Raw genomic sequence first — 13,482 nt, forward strand, 5'->3', positions numbered from 1 at the left:
CCATCACAAGACAGCAGCACAAAACATGGATGAGATACAGCAACAGAACGGCAGCTTCCATTACTAGTCCATGCTTCATTATGACATGCAGCGTTTCCATGGTGATGATAAACCAGTCCTGTCTGCCATAGTTGCTCTATTATGAGCATGAAAATGAAGGATTTATCTCTTTTAAAAAACTCTGAAATGTTCGAGTTAATGTCAGAACTCCTGTAAAAATATATATAACATTGAAGTAGTCATTTCTAACCATTTCTGTGCAGATAGACTACATATTCTAGATGTGAGCATTGTTTAGTGATGTACTGCTTCACATTCAGATTTTCTCACTCAGTATAACCACAGCCCCTTGACTTTCCATCAGTCTGCTGCTTTAGTCAATGAAAGGTGTCTCTGAGTTTGATTCAAATGTCTGATTTTCTCTCCTTTCCAGGTGAGCACTGCAGAAGTTTCATTTATGTGGCTCCGGCAAATGAAAGAGGTAAGCATGCATGCTTAAAGAATCATTCCTGTTTCATCATGTCATGGTAGAGTTCAGTAGAGCAGCTGCTTTTACTCTCCATTCTAGGATGGTGGCTCTGAGCAGCTGCTTTTACTCTCCATTCTAGGATGGTGGCTCTGAGCAGCTGCTTTTACTCTTCATTCTAGGATGGTGGCTCTGAGCAGCTGCTTTTACTCTTCATTCTAGGATGGTGGCTCTGAGCAGTTGCTTTTACTCTTCATTCTAGGATGGTGGCTCTGAGCAGCTGCTTTTACTCTTCATTCTAGGATGGTGGCTCTGAGCAGTTGCTTTTACTCTTCATTCTAGGATGGTGGCTCTGAGCAGTTGCTTTTACTCTTCATTCTAGGATGGTGGCTCTGAGCAGCTGCTTTTACTCTTCATTCTAGGATGGTGGCTCTGAGCAGCTGCTTTTACTCTTCATTCTAGGATGTGGCTCTGAGCAGCTGCTTTTACTCTTCATTCTAGGATGGTGGCTCTGAGCAGCTGCTTTTACTCTTCATTCTAGGATGGTGGCTCTGAGCAGCTGCTTTTACTCTTCATTCTAGGATGGTGGCTCTGAGCCGCTGCTTTTACTCTTCATTCTAGGATGGTGGCTCTGAGCAGTTGCTTTTACTCTTCATTCTAGGATGGTGGCTCTGAGCAGTTGCTTTTACTCTTCATTCTAGGATGGTGGCTCTGAGCAGCTGCTTTTACTCTTCATTCTAGGATGGTGGCTCTGAGCAGCTGCTTTTACTCTTCATTCTTAGATGGTGGCTCTGAGGAGCTGCTTTTACTCTTCATTCTTGGATGGTGGCTCTGAGCAGCTGCTTTTACTCTTCATTCTTAGATGGTGGCTCTGAGCAGCTGCTTTTACTCTTCATTCTTGGATGGTGGCTCTGATACCAGGTGGTTATCCTAAATGCTTTGTATGGAGGCAGCCTAGTGTGGATAGTTTGATATCTGAAAGCTCAGCATGATACACAGCATCCATCCATCCATCCATCCATCCGTCCATCCATCCATCCATCCATCCATCCATCCATCCATTATTCATCCATCCATCCATCCTTCCATCCATCCATCCATCCATCCATCCATCCATCCATCCATCCAATCATCCATCCATCCGTCCATCATTCATCCATCCATCCATCCATCCATCCGTCCATTATTCATCCATCCATCCATCCATCCATCCGTCCATTATTCATCCATCCGTCCATACATCCATCCATCCGTCTGTCCATTATTCATCCATCCATCCATCCATCCATCCGTCCATTATTCATCCATCCATCCATCCATCCATCCATCCATCCAATCATCCATCCATCCATCTATCTATCCATCCATCCGTCTATCTATCCATCGTCCATCAATCTATCCATCCAACCATCCATCAATCCATCCATCCATCCATTATTCATCCTTCCATCCATCCGTCCATCCATCCATCCATCCATCCATCCATCCAATCATCCATCCATCCATCCATCCTTCCATCCATCCATCCATCCATCCATCCATCCATCCATCCGTCCATTATTCATCCATCCATCCATCCATCCATCCATCCATCCATCTGTCTATCCATCCATCCGTCTATCTATCCATCGTCCATCAATCTATCCATCCATCCATCCATCCATCCATCCTTCCATCCATCCGTCCACCCATCCATCCATCCATCCATCAATCTATCCATCCATCCATCCTTCCATCCATCCATCCATCCATCCATCCATCCATCCGTCCGTCCATTATTCATCCATCCATCCATCCTTCCATCCATCTGTCCATCCATCCATCCATCCATCCATCCATCCATCCATCTATCCATCCGCCCATCCATCCATCCATCCATCCATCCATCCGTCCATTATTCATCCATCCATCCATCCTTCCATCCATCTGTCCATCCATCCATCCATCTATCCATCCGCCCATCCATCCATCCATCCATCCATCCGTCCGTCCATTATTCATCCATCCATCCATCCATCCATCCATCTATCTATCCATCCGCCCATCCATCCATCCATGCATCCATCCATCCTTCCATCCATCCGTCTATCCATCCATCCATCCATCCGTCCATCCATTATTCATCCATCCATCCATCCTTCCATCCATCCATCCATCCATCCATCCATCCATCCATCATCCATTCAAAAACCATCATCCATGAACGTGGCCTGAGAACCTCCAAAGGTAGGCACCCAGGAAACATCCTGATCAGATCCCAGAACCTCATCCGGCTCCTGTTGATGGGAAGGAGCAGCCGCTGTACTGCTAGTTCCCTCTGGATGTCTGAGCTCCTCTATCTCTAAGACTGAGTACAGACACCCTCCAGAGAAAACTCATGTGGACTGCTTGGATCTGGTTCTTTCAGTCATTACCCAGAGCTCATGACCACAGGTGAGGGTTGGGAAAGCTTTGTCTTTCTGTTGAGCTCCCTCTTAACCACAACAGTCTGGTTTGATGGCTGCAATACTGCAACCTTACACTCCCTTTTACCATCTGTATACTGTAGCACCTCTACGGAGTCTGCTGGTGTTCAGAAACATCAGTGTTTCCCTTCTAACGTCATCTCATATGTGCTTGTACTCCTGGTGGTTTAACACAGCATCAGTTTATGTGGGTACGCTTGGTTAAGTGTGTTTGCTTTGTTTACCAGGACTGCTGAGGGGTTTCATATCAGCAATCAGTAAAATAAATAGGCAGATATAGATAATCATCAGCCCCGGTAATGGGTCGACCCCTGACCCTACCCTCAGTAAAGCCACCTGTTCTAATAAAAGATGTAACAGAAAGGAGGAAATGCCGACACCAGCTTCTAGAGGATGGTAAAATGTTGATAAAACTGCTGCAGCAGCTCTGCATTTCTCTCTGAGATGACTTTTATAGTCAACCTGCCGACCTCTGCTGCAGCGTTATCTGAAAACGTCACATTCAGGTGATTGATCTGAGCTCCTGGGCCGCTGTCAGCTGATATGAACAGCTGACAGGTGAAGGTAAACGTCTTTGTTTATCACTCAGGTGCAGCAGTAAACACCAAACAGCAGCAGTGACAGAAGGACAGAATGAATCTGCACAGCCTTTACTTTTAATATTACCTTATAACGCTTTCCGCTCTATTTGTGATGCAGTCATCCATGAAATCTTAAAGGTGGTTTAGTAAACACACCTTCCACCATGTCCTCTCTGCACAGAATGAGCATCAGCCTCATCACTCTGGTTCCCATGTGTGGTTTTCATGCAGGCCATGTTTTTCCCTCTTATATGGATGAGGAACAGGAGAGAGGGAGATGACGAGGCACCAGGAGTGTCCTACAGGAGGTTTCTCCTCATTCACAGAGCCTGTTAGCGTGTTTTATAGAGTGCATCAATATTATCAGAGTCCATGGGTCATGGTTTCATGGGACCCCTCACATGGATGATCCCAGACACCCCCACCTCCCACCCCCACCCCTACCCCCCCATTACGGGACATATTTAGCGGATGTAGACATTGATAAAACTTCTCTGCATTTTTTCAGGACCGACATGGAGAGCAGAATGTGGCAGAGAATCAAACTTTCCTTGTTACCTAACAGAGTAACTGATCTGATAATCCACCCAAACACCAAACTCCTGCTGCGGTATTAAGCCGTTGACTTGATTCTATTACATAGAAAAAGGATTATGGATCCGTTAGACGAGCTAATACCTCGGACTACCATGCTAGGCAGACTTTAATAAGAGTATAAGAGGACTGATGTTGGCTTAAAGATGAAACACTGAAAGCGTGCGGCTCTCCGAGGCCGACAGATGTTCTGACAACGTCTGATCTGTTGGTGGCCGTGCCAACATTTCAGCACAAACACAAAAACATCCTAAAATCAGTCTCCAAAACGTCCCTTTCACCCACAGCAGGCACAGAATAAAAACACGGCTCATGCTCAGAGATTTACGGTGCAGAGACGACTTTTGATGGTTTTAGTCTCACCAGAAAAGATGATTTACTGCACAAACATTTAAAATATCCATAACTTTTAAACATTGTTCTAGCATCATAAAATGTTAGTGAAGTCAGCAGACTTCCTCTGGATCCTTTTCTCTGCACATCTCTGCAGTTCAGATGCTGACTGCAAATTTTTCACAAACTTTACAGGTAATAAAGCCGTCCTGTTTGATGCCGGGCTGCACTGCTGCACAGGGGTTAGTGCTGTTGCCTCACAACAAGGAGGTTCTTCCCAGTCAGGGCTTCTCTATGTGGAGTTTGCATGTTCTCCCCGTGCATGCATGAGTTCTCTCTGGGTACACCGGCTTCCTCCCACCACCAAAGACATGCTCGTTAGGTTAACTGGTGACTCTAAATTGCCCGCAGGTGTGAGTGTGAGTGTGCCTGGTTGTCTGACTCTATATGTCAGCCCTGTGATTGGCTGGTGACCAGTCCAGGGCCTCTTGCCCAGGGACAGCTGGGACAGGCTCCAGCCCCCCCGTAACCCCCAATGGAATAAGCGGTATAAAGCCTATCCCAGCTGTCACTGGACGAAAGGCGGGGTACCCCCTGGACTGGTCACCAGTCAATGACAGCGCTGACACACAGACACAGACGACCAGGCACGCTCACACTCACACCTACGGGCAATTTAGAGTCACCAGTTAACCTACTGAGCATGACTTTGGTGGTGGGAGGAAGCCACCAGGAGAAAACTCGCACATGCACGGAGAGAACATGCAGACTCCGCACTGAAAGGTCCTGACCAGGAAGTGAACCAGGGACCTTCATGCTGTGAGGCAACAGTGTTAACCCTTGTGCCTCTGTGCAGCCTAATCACTAACCTGTGATGCTAATACTGAGTCAGAAATGCTAACGGCTATCGGGGTATGCTAGGCACTATCTTGAATGCTAATTCATAGTCGTTTTTAATGAGTTATATGCTTTGTCGTGTTATGTGTGAGGCTAATAAATTGTAATCGCGATGTTATTGCTGATTCTCTAGGGTTACGGTTACCTGTGAAGGAAAATTCAGATCAACTGTGTTGCATGTTATTGATAAAACAAAAAAAAATAAAAGAAACCTGTAGAAGTTTCTGTGTCATTCAAAAAAAGATAAATATGTAAATAGATTTTGGTGTGTAAAAGTCAGGGTTCATACTTTAACCTTATCGCCCAGCCCTACTTCAGATGTGGAAAACCACAGAACTGTGTCTGACTGCACATTTTATATAAAAAACATCAACCTTTAACCCTCTAATGTCCTGATTAATAATAAAGCTATAATAATCAGTTTTCTATTCTACTCCCACATGAACTTTTATTTTCCTCTGATCATGACCTTTAGTCTCCAGGAGCTCAGGGCTGTGTTTCATTAAAGTCACTCCTCCAGTGTGCATAGTTGCTCACCTTTGGCTGGAGCACACCCTAACCATGGTGTAGGCGGAGTCTGTGGGCACTGGAGGTTACAGACACACATTAAAGTTCCAGTTATATGTGTGAGTAGGTGGATTAACGACGGCAACACCCTCATCACCTCATATTCTTACCAGAAATGTTGGGACAGACAGGAGGCATCAGTCAGTCTGCTGTTTAACCACACAGAGGATGAACGCTCATTCTGAACTTCAGTCTGAGGCTGTACTGGGAGGAGAAGCTGGCTCAAAGCGGGTCAAATAAGGCGTAAATGTAGACAGCATCCCTTTGCCCCCTTCATATGTAGAGCTGTCATTATTTTTCTCCTTAAACTTTTACAGCTTTCAGAGCTCAGCTGTAAGTCCTCTTTCATCTTAATATCAAAATTAGCTCAGTCTGTAATGAAAACCAGAAAAAGACACAAAAACACCATTTAGCACCAGTTAACACGGTGACCAGTTAGACCAGTGTTCCTCAACCCCGCTCAACCAAAAAGCCAAATTGTTGAAAAATACATTTGCAAGATTCACAATCTAAGTGGTGGAAAGTTGCAAAAAAATAAGGTAGCAACAATGGTCAAAAAGCGGCAAACTCTGGGAGAAACATGGCAAAAATGGGTGAGAAGTGACCAAAACATAAGTTAAAGCTGGCAAAAAACTGTCAAAAAGTGGCAAAAATCTGAAAAGAGGTGGGAAAATTGGTAAAAAGTGGCATGTAATTGCAAAAGGCAGCTTAAATTGGCATGAAGTGGCAAAAATAGGCAAAAAGGGCAGAAAGTGGAAAAGTGGGTGAGAAACAGCCAAAAAATGAGTTAATGGGTGAGAGGTGGCAATAATAGGCAAAAAGGGGCAAGGAACTGCAAAAAGCAGGATAAAAGTGTCAAAAAGAAGTGGCAAAAATGGGCAAAAAACAACAAAAACTGGGAGAAAAGTGGCAAAAATGGGTGAGAAATGGGGAAAAAATGAGTTACAGGTGGCAAAAAATGGTGCAAAAGTGGCAAAACTGTTTAAAAAAAAAAAAGCGAAAAGTGACTAAAATGGGCAAAAATCAGCAAATAGGTGGGATAATGGGCAAAACGCATCAAGAGTGGCAAAATGGGAAATAGGTGGCATTAACTGCAAAATGCAGCTTAAATGGGCGAAAAGTGGCAAAAATAGGCAACAAAAAGGCAAAAATCTGCAAAAAGCAGGACAAAAGTGTCAAAAATGGGAATAACGTTTCAAATGAAGACATAAAAGAGCCACAAATCATCACAAAGAGCCACGTGTGTCACAGGTTAAGTATCACTGAGTTACTGAGACTGTAACATCGGCCTTTCTCATTCGTGTTGTAAGCGCTAGATTTCTGTTTTGGTGTCAAATTTTAATGCTGCTGAGACGTCTGACCTCCTGGCTGCTCTTAGTCAATCCTTAATTGACTTAATTTTGTAGGTCAATAAGCAAACTAACATGTTTACTGCAGAGTTCAACCAGTGGCCTCAGTCTGCCTGCCAGGATAAAACAAACGAGTCAAAGGAGGGGAAACATCTCCTGATGGAGAGACTGTCTAAATGCATGGAACAGCAGATAAAGCATCCATCTGAACATCTCTGCAGGGATTTAGAGGTCTGAAAGCAGGCAGAGCAGAAACACTGCCTCTGAATGACAGCCGTATTTATGTTCTGGATTTTCATCTGAGAGCAGAGTCTCTTTGGCCTTTATTCCTCAGAATAAATGAGAATAAAACTGTGAATAACAGCCACTTTAATATCCCTCTTTATCTCCGTCTCCCTCCTTTAAATTCAATTAAATCTGCTCTCTTCTTCCAGGGTTTGCAGCAGGTGAAATCCTGCGTTCATAATTCAGACAGAGATATTTGGACTTCTTTTATTCCTCGGTGATTCATTAACACAATCAGCGTCTGGCCCCTGGTGATGGATGTAATTACAGCTCAGCTTACAGTCACAGCTTTTTAATCCGCTGATAGTCAGGCGCTCCACGCTCGCCGCAGCGCCACGCCGCGATCAGCTGGCTGACGGTCTTATATCCTCTCTGACTGTGAAGGTTAATCGTGTGGCTGCCAGGTCACTCTACACCCTCCTCTTCCTCCTTCCTCTTCCTCCTTCCTCTTCGTCCTTGCTCACTCATATCCCCCCCCCCCCCCCGATCGCTCACCCACCTGTGCTCACCCCCTCCCCCACCAAATTAATCTCTCCCTCTCCTCTCCTCTCCTCTCAGGCGTGCTGTGGCTGTGCATCGTAGCAGAGTGCCTGTACATCCTCCTGCTGGCCACCGGGGGCATCCTCATGTCCATCGAGGTGTGTCACTTTGGGAACGTCATCGACGGCCTCAAACTCAACGCCTTTGCCGCCATATTCACCGTCCTTTCAGGTCAGTAAAGGCATCGCTGGTCTTTGAACTGAAATAAATATGTTCTAGCCACAGACGCTCATGTGTTAGCCACTGTTGCCTGTTCTTACCTGGCCAGGTGTGCTGCCATGTTCTTCTTGCTTTTGCAGAGTCATTTACACAGCAGCTGTTATCAGAAAATTGCAATCAGAAAGTTTAAAATGCAGAATGATTTCATTTTTAGTGGATTGTTTTATGTACTGGAATTAGCTAAGGTGAGAACTAGGAGAGAGCCAGCAGACCCCAGCTGTCACTCAAAGAAGCCACGCCCCTTTTACGTCACTTTTAGCCCTGATAGGTTGTTTATCCCATATCCCGTTTCACAAATAAGTCAGGATGGGGGGGTGAGTAATTTCTGCATAGAAAAGTGCTGTTTATTATGAGTGAGCTCTTGAGCTACTTGTGGGCCGTGAAAGTAGACAAAAAGTAGACAAAACCTGATGAAGCTCACAGAGAAACAGCAGCAAGCATGGAGAAAAAGCCTCCGTCTAAAATTAGACAACATTCAGGAATCCATTTCTACCAAGAGGTCTGGCTCAGTCCAGTTTGTCACAGGAAACCCTGATCTTTCTCATGATGTCTGTCCAGTCTCACTCGATCCGGATCATCTGACTCAGCTCAGTAATAACGGCTCTGAACAGCTCTTCATTTGGTACCAGCTTGGCTCTCAAACAGAAGCCAGCACCTGTCGTTCATGTAAAAGAGTCTGCAGACAACAAATCATAACTCAGTCTTTAACCTCATAAGGTTAGTTGTATCAATAGAATACCAGCTGTTCCATTAGTAGCATGTTTATGACAAAATGAGGGAGAAAAGCTGTTAAAGAGGCTCAGCTGGTGTCTTTGCTCAGTCTAACCCTGACACACCAGATGGATTTCTTTTACACATCCATCTGGTAAACCTCCCAAAGACAGCGTTTGGGAAAGGGCAGAGCCTTTGAAAAAAATCTTGGAGGGTGATTGGATGAACGTTCTGTCTGTCACAGCTTTACGGGCCAATCAGAGCAACAAAACACGTGATGTAGCCGCTACTGAGGAGAAAACTCCATTAGAGCTGCATAACAAGAACCATAGCTTCTATAGACATGTCAGTACTCGACTTTTTGTCAATTTTGAAAAGAAAACAACTCCCTGCTGTTCTTTGTTCTTCTTTTAATGAAGAAATGTCATCAAGTTCTGATAAAACTGGCGCTTTAGCAGCATCCACGCTAATCTCCTCCGCCATAAAGGCACCAGCCTCTTGTTGCTGCTTGTTTACGTCACAACTTCGCCAAGACTGAAAGTACTGCCCCTCGTTGCTGATTGGTCCTGTCACTTTCTAACTGGGCCCAAACGGTTCAGACGGGAGCTTTGCAAGATGGATTTGCCAGTGAGAAACACAGAAATGGGCGTATCCATCTGCTTTGCAAGGTTAACCCATTAAAGCCTGAAAACACAAATTATAGCCAGAAAATTCTAATTTTTTGGGAACTGAAATGTTTATTTCATTTCTACTGAAATCCAAAAAAATCTAAATTTCCAAAAATGTAACCTATTTTTTTGTATCTCATTTTATTCATTAGGTGTTTTTGGTAACTGATAATCCTCTCGAGGGCGTTTTTATAATTTATCAGATTGTACTCAGAAGGTTTTTTTTGTGATTTATTGATCCTATTGATGAGATAATTGATCATAAGTATGTATCAAATATGATACAACAGGCTTTAAGGGGTAAAGACTCCTCTAGACTCTGGTCCCCCTTCATCTGTCTAGACCTGTAGCTGGAGGTCTACAGGACTAATTAGTGATCTGGGTCGCCTCCTGGCCAATCAAATCAGTTAACCTGTAGTTCCCAGGCTTTGGCCCCATCCACACGGAGATGAATTCAGGAGTATTCACAAAAGTTTTGTGGTTGGTGTTTCATCCACACGGAAGCAGCGTTTTGAGAGGGCCATAATCTCTGCTTTTTCTATTATTTTTCTCAGAGTGAACAAAAATGTAAACTCTTACTGTTTCGTCTCCGTGTGGACGGCCAACCGCATGTTTCTTGAAACGATTACTTCCCACATAGCGTAGGCCACTTACCCCGCATGTGCAAATCAAATCAAAACAACAACGGCGGATTACAGGGTTGTGTTCGTGCTGCAGAAGCTACTGAGCTTTTACAGCAGAATCTGATGCTCCTTTACCACCACAGAGCACAGCAGACACCAGAAGTTCTTAAATCCAACGCAGAGAACAACCAGGAGAGAGTTTGGGTCAGTTTTCTGTGATCTTCTTCTCTCTTTTGGTGCATTTCTGTGGCAGCGTTTCAGCGCCACTTACAGGCCTGGCATATATACTACAGCGTTTTCAGTGCTTTTCAGTGGTTTCGTGCTTACAGAGATATTTCCTGAAATGATCCCGTATTTCCAGAGAACTTTTCAAAATGAAACGGAGATATATCGTTTTCATCTCTGTGTTCTGAGTAGTGAGCATCTTTCTCGTAGATGCCCGCTCCCTCACCAGCACGATCGACGACGTAAGGCTGCAGATTTCTATCCACTGCTGGGATGACTGTGTTTGCTGCTACAGAGGACACTGATAAACACAATTTTGTCAAATTTGCCCTTTGCCCCCCCCCCCAGAACCCAGGTTAGGACACTTGAGATCCTGCAGTGTTTGGTCCTTCCTCCTTGACTCCCTGTTGTTCAGGCTCCTCTTGGTAATATCAGGACTAGTAAAGAGGATTTATGTTAAATGCATTTTTATGACATTTAACTGCATGTTTGTAGTAAAAAGTAGAATAAAAATTCATGTACCTCGCTCTTATTTTTATTGCTCTGTATTGATTGAAGCATTACCTCTCAGGCCTTAGACCCGCCCTTTTATTGCACCAATTAAATTAGCAGCAGCATGAATAGAGACCAGCGTCCCAGGAGAGCCCTCATGTAGAGGAAGGGTTCATCCTGTTACGCCTCTCTGGGTTTGAGTCACCTTGGCAGCAGGTTAAACACAGACATTTGCTTCTCCAGTGATGTTTTCTCGCTCCTCCTGGGGGGTCCTGAGGCCTGATGGGATATATCAGAGATTCCCACATGGTGTGGCATCATGGAGGGTCCTGATCAGATGTCAGATGGCTTTCATTAGCTCCTTTTATGTGAAGGAGCAGAGGCTCTCCCACCACTCTCCTCTGGAAGCTTTTATCTTCGACCCCTGAGTCTCATATTCTTGGAAGTGGTTTTTGGATCTGCACGGGTCCCCCTTTGGGAATCACTGGTCTGAACCTTGATGCCCATGAAGAATCTCATTTCGAGCTCCTGGTCTCGTTGTTTCAGTCTCTATTAAAGCACAGGTGAGGGTTTTAGTCCTCACGCTGGCACCGGTCCAGCCTCCTCCTGAGCTCGGCTGCAGCCTCACAGCCTTGAGAAGATTTCCCATCAGCCTCTCTCTCTTTCTCTCAGCGGACGACTTAACAACGACCTTCCTCTAATCCACTCTGTGAAAACGATCTGACCACCACACTCAGAGCGGTGAATCAGCAGACGGCTGCACAGACACCTCTTCAGACCATGACTCTGTAGGTCAGCAGCAGGATAAAAGTCAAGCTCTGCAGCAGTCTTTAACCCTCGCTCCTTGTCATTTTTATCTACATCTGTCTTTGTTTGTCCCAAAAACAGACATGCAGAAAGGTGTTAATAAAATATTAATTTTTCAATGTCACACCCTTTTCATGCCAGTTTTTGTACGCCATGTCACATTTTTTTTATGGTAAAAAACCCCACAAAAACACCATAATTCCCGTATAAAATTGTCTAGATAAAAAAAGACTTTTTTCCATTAAATACAGTCTGGGCCATGTCACTGATGAGTAGTAAAACTGATTTTGATACATTGAAAATTTTTTTGTAGTGCCAAATTTCATATTTTAGCTCCATCTGTCATTGTTTGTCCAGAAAACAGACATGCAGAAAGGTGTTAATAAAATACTCATTTTTCAGATTTTTTTTTAACTTTCACTGCTTCAAATCTCCTCAACCTGACCGCTAAAAAAAAAAAAAAATTAAGAAAAAAAAAATCAATGTTACACCCTTTTTATGCCAGTTATTGTACACTATGCCTATGACTTGGATTCAGATGAGTCTATCGGAGCCAGTTTGACCCTCCTTTTCTCCAGCCTCCTACTCTACCAAATCATATGAGAGTGAATGCATTTGTTCATGTTAGGTTTATTTTATGTACAGGCAAAAAAAATCTGAGGAAATATGTAGGATATGAATCACAAACACGCACATTTCCACCTCTAACCAAAATATGACTGTGATTACGTTAATTATGCACATATACAGATTTACTGCATATCTGAGATATGATATTTTCTTACCTATTGATCGAAAAGACACGTGCATCCTCATGCATGTCCATCCACTTGCTATGAAGTGAGGGCAAAGTTGAAATTGTCTAAATGTCCCTCTTTCTTAGTCCCAGACTGCAGAACTCAGAAGTAGCATTTCCAGCTGTAAACGCTCCACTTACAGCATGTCCATCTGTAAACATAGAAGCAGATTCACACCTGAGCACACACGTAGGAGCACACAGACTTTTCCTTACACATGTAGCCCACTCTCAGACATCCCTATCTAGTGGCATCAATCGGTTCATTTAATTCTGATGATGTTTAGAGGGTGAAATAGCGCTTCAAACACTCTGAGTCCATGGAAGAAATCTTGCATGCACGTTGCTGAAGGGGTTAAAATGGTGTGCTGGCACTGCTGGATCACTGTGGAATGGTGAAATGTAGATCCCTGGTGATCGAGTGACTGCATAGAAAAGGTTGCTGTATGTTGTTTTGGTGCCATAGACACACAGTCAAAAAACGTGTCTTTAATGGAAGTCTATAGTCCAGATTTCAGATGAACAAGCATGGATGGAGCATTTTGGTGCCAGTAAAGTTCTTTGGGCGACATGTTTTTTATATATATATATATATGAAGAAAAATAATAACTTTGGCCAAATTTGATGCCTCAATCTATGAAACTGTGACTATCAACTCAAAATAATGATGATAAAAATGATGAATGTACTCAAAACGGACATAGCAGGATCCGAGGGTTTAAGTTTAGGCATCATATTAGAAACGTGTTTCTGTGGAGAATACTCAGACCTCTAAGAGTCAGAACTGTGCTGGAGAATAAATACAGGCCAGGTCTCTGTGTAGGGGGTCTGCTCTGAGCTAGACTGGTTCCTAAAGAGTCAAT

The 13,482-nt window shown here is 44.0% G+C and overlaps 1 protein-coding gene across 1 annotated transcript in view; it reads left to right on the top strand.

The window, feature by feature from the left end:
• LOC121528783 (germ cell-specific gene 1-like protein) overlaps nucleotides 1–13,482 on the top strand; it is a 38,917-nt gene that overhangs the window by 8,698 nt on the left and 16,737 nt on the right. The window contains exons 2-3 of the mRNA XM_041816374.1: nucleotides 434–481; nucleotides 8,096–8,248. Coding sequence (XP_041672308.1) covers nucleotides 434–481; nucleotides 8,096–8,248 — 201 coding nt within the window. The remainder of the gene's footprint in view (nucleotides 1–433; nucleotides 482–8,095; nucleotides 8,249–13,482) is intronic.

The sequence above is a fragment of the Cheilinus undulatus genome, linkage group 20 (assembly GCF_018320785.1).
Source record: "Cheilinus undulatus linkage group 20, ASM1832078v1, whole genome shotgun sequence".
NCBI classification, from domain to species: Eukaryota; Metazoa; Chordata; class Actinopteri; order Labriformes; family Labridae; genus Cheilinus; species Cheilinus undulatus.